General features: G+C 40.6%; 1 protein-coding gene across 2 annotated transcripts; it reads right to left on the bottom strand.

The window, feature by feature from the left end:
* Window positions 1-16,024: 16,024 nt before the first annotated feature.
* LOC147447088 (AAA-ATPase At4g25835-like) lies at window positions 16,025-18,445 on the bottom strand. Of its 2 annotated transcripts, XM_086524245.1 has the most exons (2): window positions 17,852-18,442; window positions 16,026-17,740 (listed from the first exon to the last, which is right to left on the bottom strand). In XM_086524245.1, the coding sequence occupies exons 1-2, from the start codon at window positions 18,110-18,112 to the stop codon at window positions 16,412-16,414; spliced, it is 1,590 nt and encodes a 529-aa protein (XP_086380371.1). In that variant the 5' UTR covers window positions 18,113-18,442; the 3' UTR covers window positions 16,026-16,411. The 2 variants fall into 2 exon arrangements, with proteins under 2 accessions (XP_086380370.1, XP_086380371.1); XM_086524244.1 differs by having other exon boundaries at window positions 16,025-18,445.
* Between the last annotated feature and the right edge of the window lie 1,910 nt (window positions 18,446-20,355).

Here is a 20,355-nt window from a genome sequence, read left to right as displayed (position 1 = left end):
TTCCTAACATGAGGGCACTCCTACCAAAGATATTTTTATGTGATAGGTCACCCCAGGAGCATACCATGTCATGGAATCGATATAAGAACTATGACCGCACTACTCCTTGGAGGTTGTTCACAGATGTATGTTTATCAAAGTTAATGAGAAGAAATTTGGACTTTTTTGTTTGTTGATGTGTAAGAGCACTCTAGGTCTACCATATTTTAGATTGTTTGATAAGTTAAATAAAATTTGTAGTCATTTAGAGTGTAAGTTTGTTTTTGTTTGGTAAGATTGTACATGAGAAGACATAATAAAGTATAAGAGATCTTGACGGAATAAACCTCGATTAGATTCCTACCATGCACTTGTGACACCAGACCTCTCCTTGAACCCTTTGATTTCTATCATTGTGGGAAGTCCAAGGGTGGCTTATTTTCAAATTTTTAGCAATAATTTTTTTTTAAAGGAAATTTTGGTTATTTTAAAGTTTGTACACAGTCTAGGAGTTCATTCTGATTGTTTTCCTTCAGTTTCAATTTTTGATCGAGGGCACTCCTTGGAAGCCACTTTTGAAGGTGTTAGGGTGAGATTTTGAGAAAGTTTTGTATGTAGGAAATGCAGTCCTTAACACAATAAAAAAACATTGGTTCTCTAAGTATTTTCAAATTCCATGGTTTTAATGCCCGTTCGAGCCCGTAGATTAAGGAAAAAGTCAGAAATGTCTGTTTTACATCATTTTTTAAGAAATTGCCAACTTGTACATTGATTTTGGAAAATCCGAGTAGGATATGATTTACTTGCATCACACGATGGTTGAAGAGCGCGAGGAGATGAACAAATTTATGTGAGACAAGCCCAGACAGATTCGGAGCCAATTGAACACTAGAAGCTCTTGAAAACAGCCTAAAAGTTCAACACTTGAAAAAAAAAAATGACCGCTTGAATTATGGCCATGCATTAAAAAAATCTTGTACTTGTCATTTTAGGGCCCCAGGGACCCTCAACATGAGGGGCCACAAGGGCGCGCAAATTTTGGATGGCCAATTTGCGCGCCCTTGTGGCTCCTCATGTTGAGGGTCCCTGGGGCCCTAAAATGACAAGTATAGGCTTTTTTTTATGCATAGCCATGAGATAGAATTGGGCAAATTAATGTATTCATAACAAACTCCCCCCCCCCCAATGGCATATAGCTAAACATTGTATCATGCCATGCATTAACAAAAAGCTTGTACTTGTCATTTTAGGGCCCTAGGGACTTTCAACAAGAGAGGCCACAAGGGCGCGCAAACTGGCCATCCAAAAATTTTGGATGGCCAGTTTGCGCGCCCTTGTGGCCCCTCTTGTTGAAGGTCCCTGGGGCCCTAAAATGACGAGTACAAGATTTTTTTAATGCATGGCCATGAGATAGAACTGGGCAGTTTAATGTGTTCATAGCAACCCCCCCCCCCCCCCAAATGGCAGATACCTAAACCTTGTATCATGCTTATCAAACATTTTTTACTTCCTTGTGTCCATCCCCTGTTCTTGGAAATATCTTGGTCCCTATTTGTGCCTGGATGGGCATTCTACGCGCCGTTGTGGTCCCTCTTGTTGAGGGTCCCTGGGGCTTCAAAATGACAAATAGGGGCTTTGTTTTAATGTATGGCCATGAGATAGAGTTGTATTGTTTGATGTCCGGAGTATTCACTGTGTAAAATTTTCCTATATCATGTGCGTTCACCACAATGGATTGAAAGTAGCCCTTATAGGCCTTACCTACACATGTTTCTGTAACTTTACAAGAATATAAATTCCCTTCTGTTGAACACATGTGCTATGCTACATATACTTTAGTGAACTCCCAAGGTCAAAGGCCTCACAAATTTTGTGCACTCAAAACATTTAGCACTAGAAATCAACCAAACAAGGAGCCAATTTTTACTTCCTTGTGTTCACCTCGTGTTCTTGGGAATGTTTTGGTTGAGCCATTTCTTTGTTATTTAAAACCACATGTGACCCCTATTTTTATAGTATCCAACCAAAGGTTTCTTGATTAGCAGTTATATAGGTTCGAGTGATACATATCTTCTATGTTAACAATGCATGTATCTATAATTTATGTTTACACTTTCTCTATCCAAATGAGCTACATAGTAAAAATCAAATCCGCAATTCAACAATTAAGTTCACAAGGTGATAGCTATTGGTATGATCTTTAGCAATACCAAATAAATAGCTACCAATAGCGAATGAATAGGGATATTTAAGAAGGTTTGATACCAAAAACTTGTCAACACTACTCAAAAAGATGAAAACTCAAAGGCTTTATAATATATATGATGAAACAAGAATCAATAATAAGTCACCCCTATATATCTACACCTCCATCTCAAGTTTTCATTTCTCTAAGTCAAGCTTGGCATAGGCATAGTATGGAAACAATAACATTTTGGAAAGCAAGAATTTAGCTTTCTCAACTTTTGAAATGTTGCTATTGATATATATTCAACATCCCCAAATGATGACATCTTGACAAAGGTTATGATCCACTTAATAAGAATAACCATTAGTGATTAAATTGAAATCAAAATATTGCATGAATTTCTTCATTGTGGAATGATTAAGACTTGAAACCTCAAACATCTTACAGGAAAATCAGAATATCCATAAAAATCAACAATATTTCTCAAATCTGTATGAAACTCCAGTAATCTAAATTAAATACTCTCACTTAGTGGGATACCATTTAACAAAAAGAAATATTTATATTGCATTTATAGAGGAATCCAGCCTCATAAAAATAATTACAAATGGAGACAATGTTGTTGTTGTTAGGCTTCTCTTACAAGTATTTGTCTTTCTCATCAAGAGATTCATATACACGAGTATTTGTGTGTCTATGACACTAGGGAAGATAGTAGTACTATAGGGATGGTTTTTCTAAGAGCTCCTAGAGAGTACCTATTGGTTCAAGTTTCTACAAAACTCCTACTATTCTTATCAAAATCTTTTAAGGTTCCTCACGGAACAAAAATAGGGTGATTTCCATCTCTGCACATGGTTGCTTGCTCATGTCCTCTCAAAACAAGTTGACTCTGTAAGTAAACAACAGATTATGTGAGCACAAAGTTATAAAGTACAAAATGATATCATTCTAATAATCTAATGACAACTATACAAAGAATAAATTATAAGAAAAATCGTTGATGACTCTCCATAGATAACACAACTTACTTACATTGTGAGACTCAATCACATGCTACAAAACTATAGATGGCGCACCAAAGCCATCAACAAAATAGCACCACCCAATGTTATGAGGTGTGAAGCCTAAACATTGAAATCCATAAAGAGGTTAATTCCCTCCAGCATGATAAACTTAAAGATGGAGATGATCTTAAGCTCTGAATGTAAGCTACAAGGGTAGTTTTCTCACCATTCTATCTTTATGTTGGAGATGAATCCTTGCAATGCCCATGCACTATTCACACCTCCTGTTCTTGTGGTATGCAAGTCATGTGAGTTGATGTTTTTTCCACCTTCGGGAGTAGAGGTTTCCATGTAGTGCGAGTGAATGAAAGTAGAAGGAGGAGAATCTTGTTTCATGCTATAATGGAGGTGAGAGAAGGGACAGGAGCTAGCTTGGTGTGGAACTATGTAGTGGACAAGGGGAAGAGATGGGGGCGAAGCTTGCTTGGTGCTACAATGGAGATGGGAGAAAGCTAGTAGAGAAATAATGTTGGACTATAGGGGGTACATGTGGTTGTTGCAGCCATGGAGATCTTGGAAAAGGGTTTGTAGAGAGAGGAAATCACTTTTTAGCTATAGAATAGGTTTGGAAAGATTTTGGAGAGTGGAAAATAATGTCTTGAATTTTTTTGGAAAATTTTAATTTTTTGGAAATTTTTAGTGCACGTTTTTTACTTTTGGAGATCAAAAATACTTTTTTGACCATGAAATAGGTTAGGGGACCTTTTAAGGAGGGAAAACTTGAAATTTGAAATTTTTTGAAAATCTGAAATTTTTAGTGTATTTTTAAATCCGAGCCAAAAAGTGGGGGAAAAAAAGTCAAAGTGGTCCCCCCCCCTCCTTTTCCCCTAGCCACCTCCCTTACCTTCTCACTAGATAAGAGGCCATTAAGAGGTGTAAGGCTACCTTGTCCCCATACTTTTTTAAGGGTATAGAGTGTGTCCACCACCCTCGTCCTATTGGCTACACTCTAATTAACCTTAATCCCAAAGGGCCCCCAGAGGGTTCATATTTTTCCTAATGCATACTTTCTGCATTTTAGCAACTTGAAACGCAGGTAAACCTGTAACCATCTCTTTAGTCTGCATGATTTTCAGTCTCTACAAATTTACATGACCAATATGTTTGTGCCAAATCTCTATATCTAGAACAACACTTGCACCTTGTGCAAACATGGCAGCATTCACCTCAGGCACATTTATATCTAAAGTAAACATTCTACCCACTTTCTTTCCTTGTGCAACCAGCCTTCCATCCTTCTTATGCTCTTCGACAAAGAGACCATCAGAGTTAAACCTCACTTGTAAACCCTGCTCAACCTTTTGCCCAACAGAAACTACGTTCTTTGTAATGATGGGTACATGTAGTACATCAGCCAAGTACTTCACTTTACCATCTGTCATAGACAATGGTATATTTCATGTATGCATGATAGGATGTGCAGTATCATCCCCAGTTTCTACATAACTAGGACTTTGTACAGTCTGCATTTCCGTAAACCATTCATCATGACTGCTCGTGTGATTAGATGCACTAGAATTCACAAACCATACATTATCACTAGATTTTGTCACATTTGCATACATAGTATTCAGCAGGTGATGCATCACAAATAGCCTCTTGGGCTCATTTGCATTCCTGCTAGTAGTTGCATAATTGTTTTGTTGCCTCCTGTTTGGACAATCACATTCAAAGTGACTATGTCTTCCACATCCCCAACAAACTACATTTTTGTTTTGACCTACATTATTGTGCTGCACATTTCCATGACCTCTAGGACTCCCCCTGCCTCAAAAATTTCCTCGACCACCACATGTGTTCTGACCATGATTGTTATTTTTTTGTTGTGCTTGGTGCTTGCCTCTTCCTCGGCCTCGTCCATGACACCTGTACCACGTCCTCCTCTTCCTCTATTGTTGAAAAGGACCTGTTTAAAGTTGTTTTCACTCTGCGTAGAGAAGTCTTCCTCAAGTTCCTTCTCTTCCACAATCAATAAGGATACCAAATCTATAAACGATGGTATGTTCTCTTGAAGATGGATGCTAGTTTTGATATGTTTGTACTCAAGATCCAAACCTCGCAGGACAGACTTCTACTTTACCATCATCATTGGTTGTAACACCAATTGTTCTTTATCTTCAGCAAATAGTGATTGATCGACAAACTTTCTTTTGCACAATATTCAGCTCAACCTTCAACTGCAGCCTCCTTGCCTTAGTATTAGTCACATCCATAATGATAGCAAAGTGTCCCAAGCCTCCTTAGGAGATAGAGCATCATGTATATGCCCAATCATAGTGTCCTGTACAACACTAACAAAAAACCAATACATGACCTTCTGAGCTCCCTAGTTCCAATCTTTAAATGTCTTAATTTGCGCAGCACTCGCACCTTCCTCTGGTCCCCCCTCCCCCCCTCCCTTTTCCCTAGCCACCTCCCTTACCTTCTCACTAGGTAAGACGCCATTAGGAGGTGTAAGGCTACCTTGTCCCCATACTTTTTTAAGGGTATAGAGTGTGTCCACCACCCTCTTCTTATTGGCTGGCCTCTAATTAACCTTAATCCCAAAGGGCCCCTAGAGGGTTCATATTTTTCCTAATGCATACTTTCTGCATTTTAGCAACTTGAAACGCAGGTAAACCTGTAACCATCTCTTTAGTCTGCATGATTTTCAGTTTCTACAAATTTACATGACCAATACGTTTGTGCCAAATCTCTATATCTAGAACAACACCTGCACCTTGTGCAAACATGGCAGCATTCACCTCAGGCACATTTACATCTAAAGTAAACATTCTACCCACTTTCTTTCCTTGTGCAACCAGCCTTACATCCTTCTTATGCTCTTCGACAAAGAGACCATCAGAGTTAAACCTCACTTGTAAACCCTGAGCAACCTTTTTCCCAACAGAAACTACGTTCTTTGTAATGATGGGTACATGTAGTACATCAGCCAAGTACTTCACTTTACCATCTGTCATAGACAATGGTATATTTCATGTATGCATGATAGGATGTGCAGTATCATCCCCAGTTTCTACATAACTAGGACTTTGTACAGTCTGCATTTTCGTAAACCATTCAACATGACTGGTCATGTGATTAGATGCACTAGAATTCACAAACCATACATTATCACTAGATTTTGTCACATTTTCATACATAGTATTCAGCAGGTGATGCATCACAAATAGCCTCTTGGGCTCATTTGCATTCCTGCTAGTAGCTGCATAATTGTTTTGTTGCCTCCTGTCTAGACAATCACATTCAAAGTGACTATGTCTTCGAAATCCCCAACAAACTACATTTTTGTTTTGACCTACATTATTGTGCTGCACATTTCCACGACCTCTTGGACTCCCCCTGCCTCAAAAATTTCCTCGACCACCACATGTGTTCTGACCATGATTGTTATTTTTTTGTTGTGCTTGGTGCTTGCCTCTTCCTCGGCCTCGTCCATGACACCTGTACCACATCCTCCTCTTCCTCTGTTGTTGAAAAGGACCTGTTTAAAGTTGTTTTCACTCTGCGTAGAGAAGTCTTCCTCAAGTTCCTTCTCTTCCACAATCAATAAGGATACCAAATCTATAAACGATGGTATGTTCTCTTGAAGATGGATGCTAGTTTTGATATGTTTTTACTCAAGATCCAAACCTCGCAAGACAAACTTCTACTTTACCATCGTCATTGGTTGTAACCAATTGTTCTTTATCTTCAGCAAATAGTGATTGATCGACAAACTTTCTTTTGCACAATATTCAGCTCAACCTTCAACTGCAGCTTCCTTGCCTTAGTATTAGTCACATCCATAATGATAGCAAAGTGTCCCAAGCCTCCTTAGGAGATTGAGCATCATGTATATGCCCAATCATAGTGTCCTGTACAACACTGACAAAAAACCAATACATGACCTTCCGAGCTCCCTTGTTCCAATCTTTAAATGTCTTAATTTGCGCAGCACTCGCACCTTCCTCTGGCAGTAGTGGTGCTACCTCATGCTCTCCATCAATCTAATACCAATAACCTTTGCCAATAAGGAAATTGGTCATTCTGAACTTCCAAGCATGGAAGTTTTTCTTGTCCAGCTTCTCACTGACAACCTGGTTAAGCCCATCACTGTTGGACGACATGTTTCAACCCTTTACACAGTTTTCGAGCAACCTACTAAAAATAGCTAGTTATCATTTGTAACCACAATCTACGTACATACACATGTTTCATGGTACTAAACGGTGTCTTTGCACACTGCAGCCAAAACAAAGCTTTCTGCACCACCTATATGTAGATCTGTTGAATCCCGGACCTTAGCATTTTTGCATGCGAACGCACTCTAACTCCAAAATGAGAGTCAAAATGTACGGGGAATGGAAATCTGTTGAGAGAGTTATCCCAAACAATAACTAGATGGCACTCTACTTTATGCAGCAGTGTTATGTTCATGATATCCTTGGGATGCGTGTGGATTGGTCAGACCACCCAAAGGATTCTAGCGTTGGACAAGGTCCGATTGCAGAGAAAGTGGCAACTAGTAATGCCAATAATCTAATGCCTTCACGTAAGCGTCCTATAGTTCTACTTCTTGAAGAATCAGAGATGCTCGTTGCATTAGTGAGCCAAGGGCAAGATCTTGCAAGCCAAGGAGATACACCTAACATTTTGCATGGCAGAATCCTTGAGCTTGAGATAGAGTTATCAGAGGTCCAAGCCAATCTACAACAATATGCATCGTTGTACGGACCATTGCCAGAATAGGTTGTTCCTTCGCAAGAAGGACTTGTAGACCCATCTCCTGAGCCTGAAAATATTGAGCTCAACATAGATGAGCTGCTCAACGAGCTGACACAATCTTTGGCTTGAGCACCTTGCTCACTTTAGCCCTATCTATTTTCTCGAGAAGACAATGCAAACTTCTACAATTATTGTAATCACGGAGTTCATTTACCCCCTCAGCTATCCCATTTTGTATTATCAATTTGAAATTGTATTGTATCTAACTGTAATTATGACTCTTATTGTAAAAGTGACTTGAGAGAGAGAGAGAGAGAGAGAGAGAGAGAGAGAGAGAGAGGTGAACATCAAGTAGTGTAGTCTGACTATCTTTCATAATTTTCAAGTAATCACACTAGCAAAAACTTATAGGACTTAAGTCACACATCTTCGTCTGCATCAAACACACCAACCATATCATCTACCTCATCCATATCAGAGCATTCTAAAGCTATCTCCCATTCCATATCATCGTTGTCGTCAACTTCCAAAGCTATAGCTTCATGGGTTTGGAAGATCAAATCAGCATCCCGTTTAAAGTGAATTTGGTTTTGTTTCTTGGTATTCATTAAGTCAAATACCGATCAATTTCTCCCACAGCTTCCACTTGATGCTACAGTAGATAGAACCCTATATGCAATGTGTTGCAGCTCCACTTTATCCCCACCATACTCCTTCCACCATAGAGATGCACTTGTGTGTGCAATGCCATCTATATGCCATGGATCTTGGAACATGCCAGTTATATTAGCATAATCAACTCGCTGTGGATGAAAAGCAATTTTTCCATCCTCCTGTCCCCATAGTTGAGAGCACACTGTTTTGAAGTCGGTCATGACTTCTTTATTAGACAATGTTGATGCATTTGGAATTTGGACTCCAATACAAATGCAGCACCATGCAACGGCGTATGCAACTGCACCCATTGCTTGTTGGGAGTTGTGATTATGGCAACTTTGTCCTTTGCACCAAAGCCAACATGCTCTCTTACTTTGTGTAATGCCTCTGACATATATCAATAAACTCGACCAAAGACGAAAGAGTCAAAAGATCTATAAATGGTTTGGTCAAAGTGACAATTCTCTCTACATTGCGCCAAAAAAATTGGCAAGTTCACAAGATGTACACGTATCCTAGCTTCCTCTTGGTAGCTAGGATACTTGTTGAGCCATGCATCCCATCATCTATTGGCTACCGTTTCAATCAAAGAAGTCTTCACTTCTTGCAAGGTTGCAAGAACATAGTATGCGGCTGCAAACCTTGTCGCACAAAATATCTGCAAAGTTTTATTGGGTGATTTTTTTCGAAAAAGAACATGCGAAAATTGATGCTCTCTAATAAATTTCACCACATGATTTGTATCCGGTAGCATTGATTTTATGACGGCCATTTTATCAATGTCCTTTAATAGAAAATAAAGAGTATGTGTTGCATATGGTACCCAAGTATCCTTGAATATGGGCTTGGTAGAATGTTTCCTTTTTGGGCTAAAAATGTTGGAGCCATTACGGTTGCATTAATCTGTGGATACTATGTGCGTATCTTATTATAATCAAGAAGCACAAACCCTTTTTTGGTTGTGCTCATTAAAGCATCTTGAAATATGGATTTGCGCATAGCATTGAATGTTATACCGCACGCCACAAAATCTTGCATCCATTTCAAGTGCAACTCAAGAAACCATTATTTATTTAACGCTTCATATATCTTTTTTCCATTGGATGATGCTTTACTAATTTTAATTGTGCTAGGATCTGCTGCTATTGACATTGAAGTATGTCCATGAAGAGGAGTTGACTGAGGAGTGTGATCATTTGCTTCCGTAGGCACATGCTCCATCCCTCATTTATAACAGACATTTCAACCTCCGTTGCAACTTGTTTGGCAGCAACACTTTTCTTTTTAGCTGCAAGCATTTTCTCTTCTATGCGAACGTATTTTGAGAATCTATCATGAATATCTCGTGGCAGAGCCATACACTCCGATACGTTACTAGGGACTTTAAACAAATGCTCTTTGATTCTAGTCACATTATCACTGAACTCGTGGTCGTAGGTCTTGCTTTTCAATCGAAATGTATTCTTCCCGGCGTGCAGCTCGTGGACGTAACTCTACACATGTCCTTTCACCATGCTGACAGATGAATTGAATCATCTAGAAACAACAAATCCAAGTGTCAATTTTGAGGTCAAAATCAACTCGAAGCAACAAACTACACAAGCAATGCTCTATCAATCAATCTAGTGATCCAAATATGTCCATATTATCTATTAGACTCACGTTACATTATCAATTAACAATAAGCAATGATAGTCTTATCGTTCTTCATGTATAAACTCATGTCAATCAAATTATCTTTTCAAACACAACATAATTTCATCACTAACAAAAAAATTCAATCACAACGCTCACATTGCACTACATCGATTTATCTAAAGTGCAAGCTTTTGGCTTTCACACATTACGATAATCAATAATCTTAATCACTTATTGAAAACAATAAAAATAAATCTCATCATCACCATGCACTATATCTATTTATCTAAAGTGCAAGCTTACAGCTTTCACACATTACTGTAATCGATAATATTAATCAAATCTTGCGATTGATTCTCATTGTAACATGAGATTAATTACAAATATTCACGATTGTCATATCTATCTGAAGTACTGTGATCATGAAGTTCTCACACTCCACAGTAGATCTTTGAGCGCTTATCTATCTACAGTTGCTGCACGTGTACGATCACACACAGTACAATAGACGTAGCAATCCAAATAAAGATAATTAAATATCAATGTATTTGGACATGAGATTCCTAAATTCTAATTCCAATGAGAGCATAGTGTGATGGCTCTACACAGGACAACAAAATTTCTACCTATGTTCACTTTGAGGTGAGAAAATATATGCATGTCAAAATCAAACAGATCTAAATAAAACTGACCTCTATTCTATTATATTTTGCAAATTGATTACTTCATGTGAGAATACACTCTGCACACAACGGCAACCTTCAAATTATATCACTAATTCACTTCCACATGTTAGTAAACCGAACACGTAGCAAGTCACTCCTATAGAATAAACACATTGTATGAGTGAAAGTCTACACAACATACAAAGCTTACACAATTTGACCCTAAAACAAAAATTCAATCAACTTTTAATAAAAAATTAAATTGATTTTAAACAAAAGTAATTTCAAACTATTCTAGATTTCAATGATTTTTGAATCATTAGAAAAAAGATTTTTTTTCTCTACTTATGACAGAATATCTTTTCTGATGAATAATGGTCTCAACAAGGCGGCGTTGCCGCTATATATAGTTTTTTTTCAATCAGTGTATTCGTTGATCAAAAAATACTTTGTACAAAGTATTTTTCGATCGAAAAGATTTTTTATCAAAGTTTTTTGGGATCGAAAAACGAGAAAAATATACGGTTGTCCATTTTTGTTGATGTGGCAACGTATAATACATCCGTATAATATGGGGTAATGTATAATACGTCCATATATGACGTATTATATGTATCCTGTATAACGTATAATGCAACTCGGATAAAGAGCTCTATAATTAATGAAATTTTTCAAAACAAGTCCATAACTTAACTATGAATTGAATAAACTATAAATCATTGTGTATCACCACAAGGTCCACTAATGGCAGCTTTATTCCATCAAGAAGTCATCGCATTCCTCTTCTGTACATAGTATGTTAATACACAACACCAATTCAAGTGATCATATTCCACAATTCAATTCAACATTGCAATGTCCATAAAATATATCAAATAAATTTATTAAAAAATTCAAAATATCAATTCCATTAGAGTCATACATTCCAAGGAAGCTTTCAATCCCACCTAGGAGCACAATGAGCTCATAGTAATGTCTTGTGGCCTGCAAATGATATGCCTAATGTAGGATGTATTGTTGCCTGCATCTTATCTATATATATATATATATATATATATATATATATAGGAAGTCAAAGATGCTCATACACGTTTCTCCTTCTCCCCTCCTAGAATTCGTGTAGACTTAACTTGCTTGCAGCCAATGTGGCATGGTCCACGCATGCACAATAGGAAGCCAAGACAACATAAAACGTGGCAAGGCAGGTAAAGACAAAGAGCACGATGCACCCTTCCCATTTTCCAACTTCTCCCACCATCACCACTCCATAGCCTTCTCTGCCAAAGGTGTTGCACAATGATAAGGCCACTTTGCCTCAGCTTTGTGCAACCCATTAGGCACACTCTTACAAGTTGAGGCCGTTGGTGGGGGTGTTGTCGACACGACAATGCCAGACACTCATTCGGCTTCAGAGAGCATTGATCTCTTCAGTAATGTTTGAAAAAATTAAAGCAATTTTTCTAAAGTAGAGAAGAGTAGGAAAGTAAATTAAAGTAGATCCATTAGGTAGTCCAACTGTAAGAGTAGGAAATTAAACTAAAGGAAGAGTAGAAAGGGTTTGTTTCCGGCATATAGTAATTGTCCAGCCCATCCAAAGCTCTGTTGACCAGACTTATTTCGGTCTCGTTGAGGTGCCTTTATTGTTGATCTTTCTAGCTATCTCTCTCCAAAATGGGGTTAAGTTGGAGGTTTCCCACTTTGGAAAGCCAAGGGGACCAATGACTGATGGAATTGCGGAAGTACCTTGTCTCCTCTCCCCATTCTAGCGCCTTTAAAGTTCTATTACAATTTCGCACGATCTCACTTGTTGTGCCTCCCAGTCATAAGCTGGACCACCAAGGGGCGAGCAGCTTGTCCTGTACCTCTACTTTTTTCCACTAGCCACCCTTAGAAGTAAGTAGCCATTTCATCCTAGTCCTTCACTTCATTCCCCTCCCCATATATTAGAGAGTGGATAAGGCATCATGCGCTCCTTGCGAGTGTTTTTTAATAACCCTAAATCTTGGGACGCTTTCACCTAGAACAAAGCTTTACAATTGTTATGTGAGAGATTATATTAAAGAAGAAGAACCTACATCAGCACCAAGGCTTTACAATTCTTATGAAAACACAAAATCTATGCCAAAGAAACCTGGTGTACCTTCATCTCCCAAATCCATCAAGGCTCCTCGGGAGCCTGTTAGCTATCTTCAATTGCTTTCTTATCGAGATTCTCCCACTAGAAATGCTCTCTATGCATTTCTATTTCTTTGGACTAAACCTATTTATCAATTCTCTTTACTATTGCTAGGTTTTAACATCAAAACAAAAGACTTACAAGAATAGTCACTCATTCATCGTATGCATGCTACTATTTAAATATCAACACTTTCTCATTTGTATGGCGCTATTTTGGATTAAAAGATCAATGAATTAGATAAGGAGATATTAATAGGTTAGTGGTGTTCAATTTTATGGTGATATATTTTTTGGAATGAATCAAAATAAACCTGAGTCTCTAGATACTTTAATTGCACTTCCTAAGCTCCAAGGGTGAACCAGCAAATCTAAACTGGTAGCAAAAAAACAAGAATTTACAACTATATAAAAGGCACGTTCAGTGTGAGAATTAAGAATATCCACCTCTTGACATGAGCTAAATTGTAAAAGCCCCTAGAGAGAGGTAATTAGGAAAACACTTATACTGGTGAATTAGGCATGATCGTTTTGTCACCATGTAGCTTGGGGGGGGAAGAGGGGGGCTGGGAGGGGGCTGGGATGAAATGAAATGTTATATTAACGTCTTCAAAAGGCCAAAGTGACCTATGAGAACAGAAAGTTACAATGTGGTGGATCTAATACAAAGTCAGAGTGATAAAATAAACTAACTAACAACATAACAAAACAAGAATACTATGGCATCCTAAGCTGCTCGATGTGAACTAAGCAAAGTACGCAACTAGCTGGGATAGCTAAATAGCTAAATCACAGGAGATCCAACATGGGTCGCTGGCGGATCTCTCAATATCTTCCATGGTCAGTAGTGTACCAGGCGTCGTGCATGTCTGGCCAAAGTGATCCGAATCTTTTGATGTAGCCTCCGTCGATGTTGTGTAGTCCTCCACAGTCGTGGGCGTCTGGATCTCCCCAGCTCAGTCGTTCGGTCGATCAATGTGCCTCTGGTGTGAGGCGAATGTGAGCTCTACTATGGGAGTAGCTCCTTCGACTGTCCAGTGTCTGCTCTAAAGAAATATGTGATCCATCTCTGAGATTGGCTAGCCTCTCCTCTCATCAGGCTATCTTTGTGTCCGGGCAGCTCTAGCAGAACAAACCAAGGCATCTCTAATCCTCGTACCCCACGATTCTGGAGAGTGGTCCAAAACCCTCTCTAAACAAGCAATGGAAGCGGTCTTGTATCTCATAGTAGACGGGGCAACGGCATGTGTCGTGCAACTCTGTCTCAGGCTCCTTGTTACACAAGGGGCATGTCCTAGCCTCTACTGGTACTCCGCTATATCTCCCAGTCTCAATCCGCAGCTGGTGTGTGTGTGTGTGTGTGTGTGTGTGTGTGTGTGTGTGTGTGTGTGTGTGTGTGTGTGTGTGTGTGTGTGTGAGAGAGAGAGAGAGAGAGAGAGAGAGAGAGAGAGAGAGATTTTATTATCGTCCTCAGAGGTCAAATACGGCCTATAAAACCAAAGATACATGTGATGTAATATGTATACGATGCTCCAAGATTGTGGTTATGAGAATCGCAATGGAGTGCCCACATTGTGGTTGGAAGAGGAAAGTATGTAAGTTTAAGTCATGGCTGAAAATGTGAGGAAAGCAAGTTCAGGTGTGAAGTTGAGCACTCTAGTAGTGTGTGGTATCAAAGTGCAGAACCTGCAGTGTACAGAGTCGATTTGACTCTTCTCCATTGTCAAAGTACCCTGTCTCGTATCGAACGAGAGTGAGAGCTAAGCCAAATCATTGTGATAGTGTGTATCACCGACAAAGGGATAGGCTCAATCATATAAAGGTTAGTACGGTTTCCTCTCTCTTTCAACGAACATGGTTTTGTAGTTTGAGACTTTATGATGGTGTAATGTATAAAGCATGACGGGAGTGTGACCCACTAGATTTCTCTCAAGATGGAATACATTGGCATTGTAGAAAAGCTTCATTGGCTTGGAAGTCTATTGAAGCATCATGTATCAAGAGTAATGCATCTCATCTTCCAAACCACTTCTTTATGTCTTGCATCCATCTCCTAATCAAGATCTTGCTTTTTATGTGTTTTTTGAACTTCTTTGTTTGCTTCCCATGCAATTGTAGGAAGGCGATGTGAGGAGTTTTGACGCATCTTTATCATGTAGTCCACAACCTTTCCATGTTCATAACTTGATCCCGATTCAAGTGGTAAGAGCATATATATATATATATATATATATATTTGCATCTTAACTTCAAGGTTTATAAGAAAACACTTTTGAACATTCTCAAAACTCTTTCTAAGTAGACTTTGAGATGCTCTCGCCCTACACTTCAAATCTATAAAGAAGAACTGGTGTCACCTGTGTGTCAAAAGGTACTTAAGAACCCAACATCTGACATCCCGTATTATACATGTTCTTAAATGCATAAAAGGATTGGTGGCAATGGACATCCTTGTTTAAACCCAATAGTGCGAGCAAAAAAACTAGAAATTCCTCTTCCAATGGGCAATTGACGCATCTCTTCCTCAGATTTGAGAAATAAATTCACTTGGCATTTGGAGTTATTTTCAATCAAATCACTCCATTTCTTACGATTACCCCCATGCGTGTGGAGGAACCACGATGTTACCAAACTCCACATCACTAGTGCCCAAGGGATGATCATTGTCGCCGGATTTGCATGCTTTTCCAGACTTGAATTGGGCTGGGTAGGAAAAAATGTTGCCATACATATGTTGGCAGCACTAGGTTCCTAGGTCCACTGCTTACTTACATTTTCAATTTTACCCTTCTCCATGCATATGTTGCCGATTGTATGCGAAGGGCTCAAAACCTATGTGACATTTTCACACCCCTGCAGCATATTGTCGACCAGGATGAATGTTGGAATTGCAGATCAGGTCAAGGAGAAAGACGGATAACAGGCAGCTATCATTATTTGACATGTCAATAGCTCAACAAAAGTCCTGGCAGAGGCGTGGACAGGGGCCTCAAGAACTTCACAACAAGTGGCAATTCAGCAAGACTTTTTTAACCATATAAAAATAATAGATGTTTTGCCAATCACAGGGACACATTCAAATAAGATTTCCATATGCAGCTTGCTTGCATTCTGGGAAGCCGTTATGCAGGCTCCCAATGCTTTTAATAGAGCAACTATTACCAGTACGGCGGCGGGGGGGGGGGGGGGGGGGGGGCTTCCATTATACTGGTATAATATACTTCCAAGGCCCTTTTGCATTGCTGAAGACCTCCACATTGCCTTTCACTGTCCAAAAGCTTTTGAGGCAATCATTTCCTACAAGCATACCAACAACTCCATCAGCTGATTCTGCTTCATTTCTCTGTTTGCTCTTCCGCTATCGTGGCTGCTCGTATGTCTCCTCCATCGTCCTCAACCTCTTCGGCGGGAGACCAAATTCCTATATCTTTTGTCGCCGCTGGGTCAGCTGCATACACATCAACAGTGGCTTGCCTCTTCTTCCTGGCTGATCCTTCGCAAAATGCTCCTCCAAAGTCTTCATATGGAAACTTCCGCCTTCGTCCCTCGGTCATAATTGGCAACGTTTCCATAGTATCTGCTGTCATCAGTTTCCCTTCATCATCAGCATCTAAACGGTCCCCTCCTCTCACTGCAGAAAGCACTTGCTTAATAGCTTCATTTGGACTCTTCCTCTTACTAATCAAAATTTCTGCTATAGATGCTGGTGTGATTTTCACCCCGGGTCTCATAGCCTCCTCTAGCTCCCAGTAGAGTGCATGACTCTTGACACCCAGATAGTTCGCCGCTAGCTTCTTGAACACTGAGAATGTGCAATAGGACAAATTAATGTGCATGTCCATTCTGCCACACCTTAGCAAGGCTGGGTCAAGTCGTTCCTTGTGATTTGTTGTGAAGATGAAAATCCTCTCCTCCCCATAGCATGAAAGAAGACCATCAGCAAAATTCAACAGCCCAGATAAAGTAAACCCTTGTGAATGACTACTAGCTCCATCCTTGATGGATCCCTGCCCCCGCAAAGAAGCACCGGTCTGCCGCTTGGAGATTTCTGTGCTTGTGGAGCAATCAATGTCCTCAATCACTATGATGGATTTGCGCGTGGTCTGCATGAGAAGCTTCTGAAGCACTGTATTGTTAGTCACATTAGTGAGCTCAAGGTCATAGATGTCATAATGCATGTAATTTGCTATGGCTGCTATCAAGCTGGACTTGCCGGTCCCTGGAGGGCCGTAGAGAAGGTAGCCACGTTTCCATGCCCGGCCAATGCTGTGATAGTAAGCCTCTGATTCTGAAAATGCTTTGAGATCTGCCTGGATGCGCTCTGCTAAATCGCCATCTAGGGAAATGGTGTCAAAAGTGGAAGGATGCTTTAAGGTTACAGGGGTCCAATGTGATCCACGGTCACCATTCGTGTAAAGGGTTGGCAGCACATTCTGCTGTCTAATCCTAAATGCCACTGTTGAGATGTGGCTAAGATAGGGGTGAAGAAGGCGTCGCTTGTCAGATTTAAGCATCTTAAGGGTGAAAACATTATCTGCATCTTCATCATTTTCGTCGTGAGAAGATGAAACCTTACCCTTTGAGGCGGACTCATGTTTCCAGGTGCATTGGGCACCCTCGAATGTGTCGACTAGGGTTTCATTGAGGGGGAGGCCAAAAACGAACTTTGAGGAAGCAGAAAGAGGACGACCATGTTCATCACCAAGATCCACACCATAAACACAGATGCGACGAGTAGCAAATTCAATATTGAGAGAGCCCAGGTAGAGGCCTACCTCAGTGTAGAAGGGGTTACAAGCGATGGCGATGCGTGCATACGCATTACCTGGCATCTTGGGTGCCGAAGTGTTGGAGGCCATAATGCCCTTGCTCCTGCGAGAAACCTCGATGTACGCAAAAGGGTCTGCTGACGAGAAGAGCTTCTCCCACAAATCCCTTATGCGAGCATCGACCTTGGCCCTTAGAGGGCGGGGGACAAAGTTGAGCCCAAACGCACACGCACCTATTACTGACAAAGCTCTCGTTGCAGCGTCCATGGTGGCGCATCACACAGAATTGCAAGGGTCTGATGATGAAGAGACTTCTTTGAAATACTCGTCAGTACCTAGGTACTGCTAGTACTGACTGAGTCAAGCTTGTGGGTTGGTTTACGATATACGATTCGCTGCAATTCATTGGGCACGTGGTAGTTCTTTTGCAAACCCGCCTAACCGTTCTCCTGCACTGCAGGAACCGATTCATATAACCCTTAACAGAAAATGGAGGGTGTCCATGAATCGCAGAGAGTGGGTGTTCCAAATATCGTACCATCTCGAACTAAGGGATTCCAACTAAACACTCAGTTCTGTTATGGCTTATCTTACTCTGTGGACTGTCCATAAAATGAAAGTTGTTGGTTTAGGTGATGGAATATGCTCACGGAGTCAATCTGATGAGGAAGACCTGCCGCATTTGTTTCTGAAGTGTCCTAAAAGCCTTGCTATTCTGTCTCCACTTGTGAAAAGTCTCGGGTTCTCCCCAAGTTGGAAACAACTATTGCTTGGAGACTCTGTCTCAATCTTTTCTGGTGTTTGGAATAAAATACGGGGGGAATTCTTCTGGATTATCTGGGTGGATAGGAATGACAGGCTATTTAACAGTTCTTACCAAACTAAAGGTTTGAAAGCCTATTTTGCCCACTTCTCCCTGCAGGTGAACCTGCTAAAGCTAGAGCAATGCAGAATTTATGAAGCAAATTACAAAATCCTCACGGACTGCATGGGGTACTCCAACAGCGCTAATATCAACAAGCAACAGGAAATTCTGTTGGATGGATCCTACACTCATCTACAGCGAATGATGGATGAAAGCCGCATGGAAGGGGAGAAGCTCAGAAGGCAACATGCTAATGGGCTGCGACTCATCGCCCATATCCAGGAAGTGTTGAGTGATCTTCCTAGATCTGGTCCTTCTGCAAACTCTAATTGAGTGGGTCTCTGTATGATGTAACTACATGGCGACTGATGGTTGAAGAATTTTTTGTCAGGTCCCTTTTTGTAATTATGGAGATAAAGGCAAGTCTACCCACTGAGTCAGTGGAGTCCAATGTAATTTCGATCTTCTTAATATAAATTTCTCTCGCCCTTTATGGAAAAAAAAAAGAAGTCAGCCGAAAACTTGACTGTCATATTTTGAACGAGTACAGCCGGCAGCCGAAGGCGCCTCTCTCTCTCTTTCGCTCCCCCTCTTTATCCTGTGCTTGGCATTTAGCCTTCAGCTCGCAGACGTTGACACGTGTAAAGGGTACTCGGACTGCTGTTATAGAATACATATAGATGTGTCTTTTCTAGTAATAAGGCCTGGGTTCCATCCTTTGCAATCCGAGGGCTGGAAAGCCTCGTTACTTATTGACACCTCCTTTTGGGAGGTGGGATCAATGGCTCACGTGATTGTGACCGTTGGATTGCCTAGGGAATGCAAAAGATTCTCACTTTTCCAAATCCGGGGCTTGAACCCACTACTCTCTCTACCCTGAAGTTGACTCCAACCGTTAAGCTATCACGCATCCATTCAAAGTTATGTGTGTGGTAAGTTTATGGATCATGGCGTCGCGGACAAGTTTACATCTAGTTCACACCTACTTCACACTAAGTTCACATTGAGTTCACACCAAATTTGGTGTGGTGTGCATACCCTCCCAAGTTCACACCAAGCTCACACTTAGTTCACGTCAAGTTCACACAGATTTCACACCAAATTTGGTGTGGTGCACATACCTCCCGAGTTCACTCTTTAGTTCACACCTAGTTCAAATGGCGATCGGACAGTCACCTTGCGACGCCTAATGTGGGCCATTGATCCCACCTCCCTAGGGAGGTGTCAATTAGTGACGAGGGAGGGAAACCCTCGTTACTAAGTCCCACGGGGTCTTTAATGAAGACCCCGTCATGGGATCGACGTGGACCTTCTGCAAGCGGGAGAGCCTAGACAAAATCGACTATCTGATTATGCATGTTCGAGTTTCTTTTTTGTCCTAGTTAGCTTTTGCCTGCCACGGTTTTTTTACATGGTAATGTTTACATATTGTGGACACCAAAAGCCATGTGCGCACATGGTTAAGGTATTCGGTTCCCACGGTGCACGCTCGAGTTCAAAATTTGGGGGGGGGGGGGGGGGGGCGAGGGGATATGTTGCACTGATTTTTTGTCGGACTTTTGATCTCCTCAAGATCCGTGCGCATTGCTCCCACGCGTCGATCCCATAACGGGGTCTTCATTGAAGACCCCATGGGCTTAGTGTG

Source organism: Adiantum capillus-veneris, chromosome 11 (genome assembly GCF_014529385.1).
Source record: "Adiantum capillus-veneris isolate H3 chromosome 11, ASM1452938v2, whole genome shotgun sequence".
Taxonomy (NCBI): Eukaryota; Viridiplantae; Streptophyta; class Polypodiopsida; order Polypodiales; family Pteridaceae; genus Adiantum; species Adiantum capillus-veneris.
This window is presented reverse-complemented; position numbering and strand designations above follow the sequence as displayed.

Coding starts and splice junctions, on each gene's coding strand:
- LOC147447088 (XM_086524244.1), bottom strand. CDS start 18,112: ATGGACGCTGCAACGAGAGCTTTGTCAGTAATAGGTGCGTGTGCGTTT.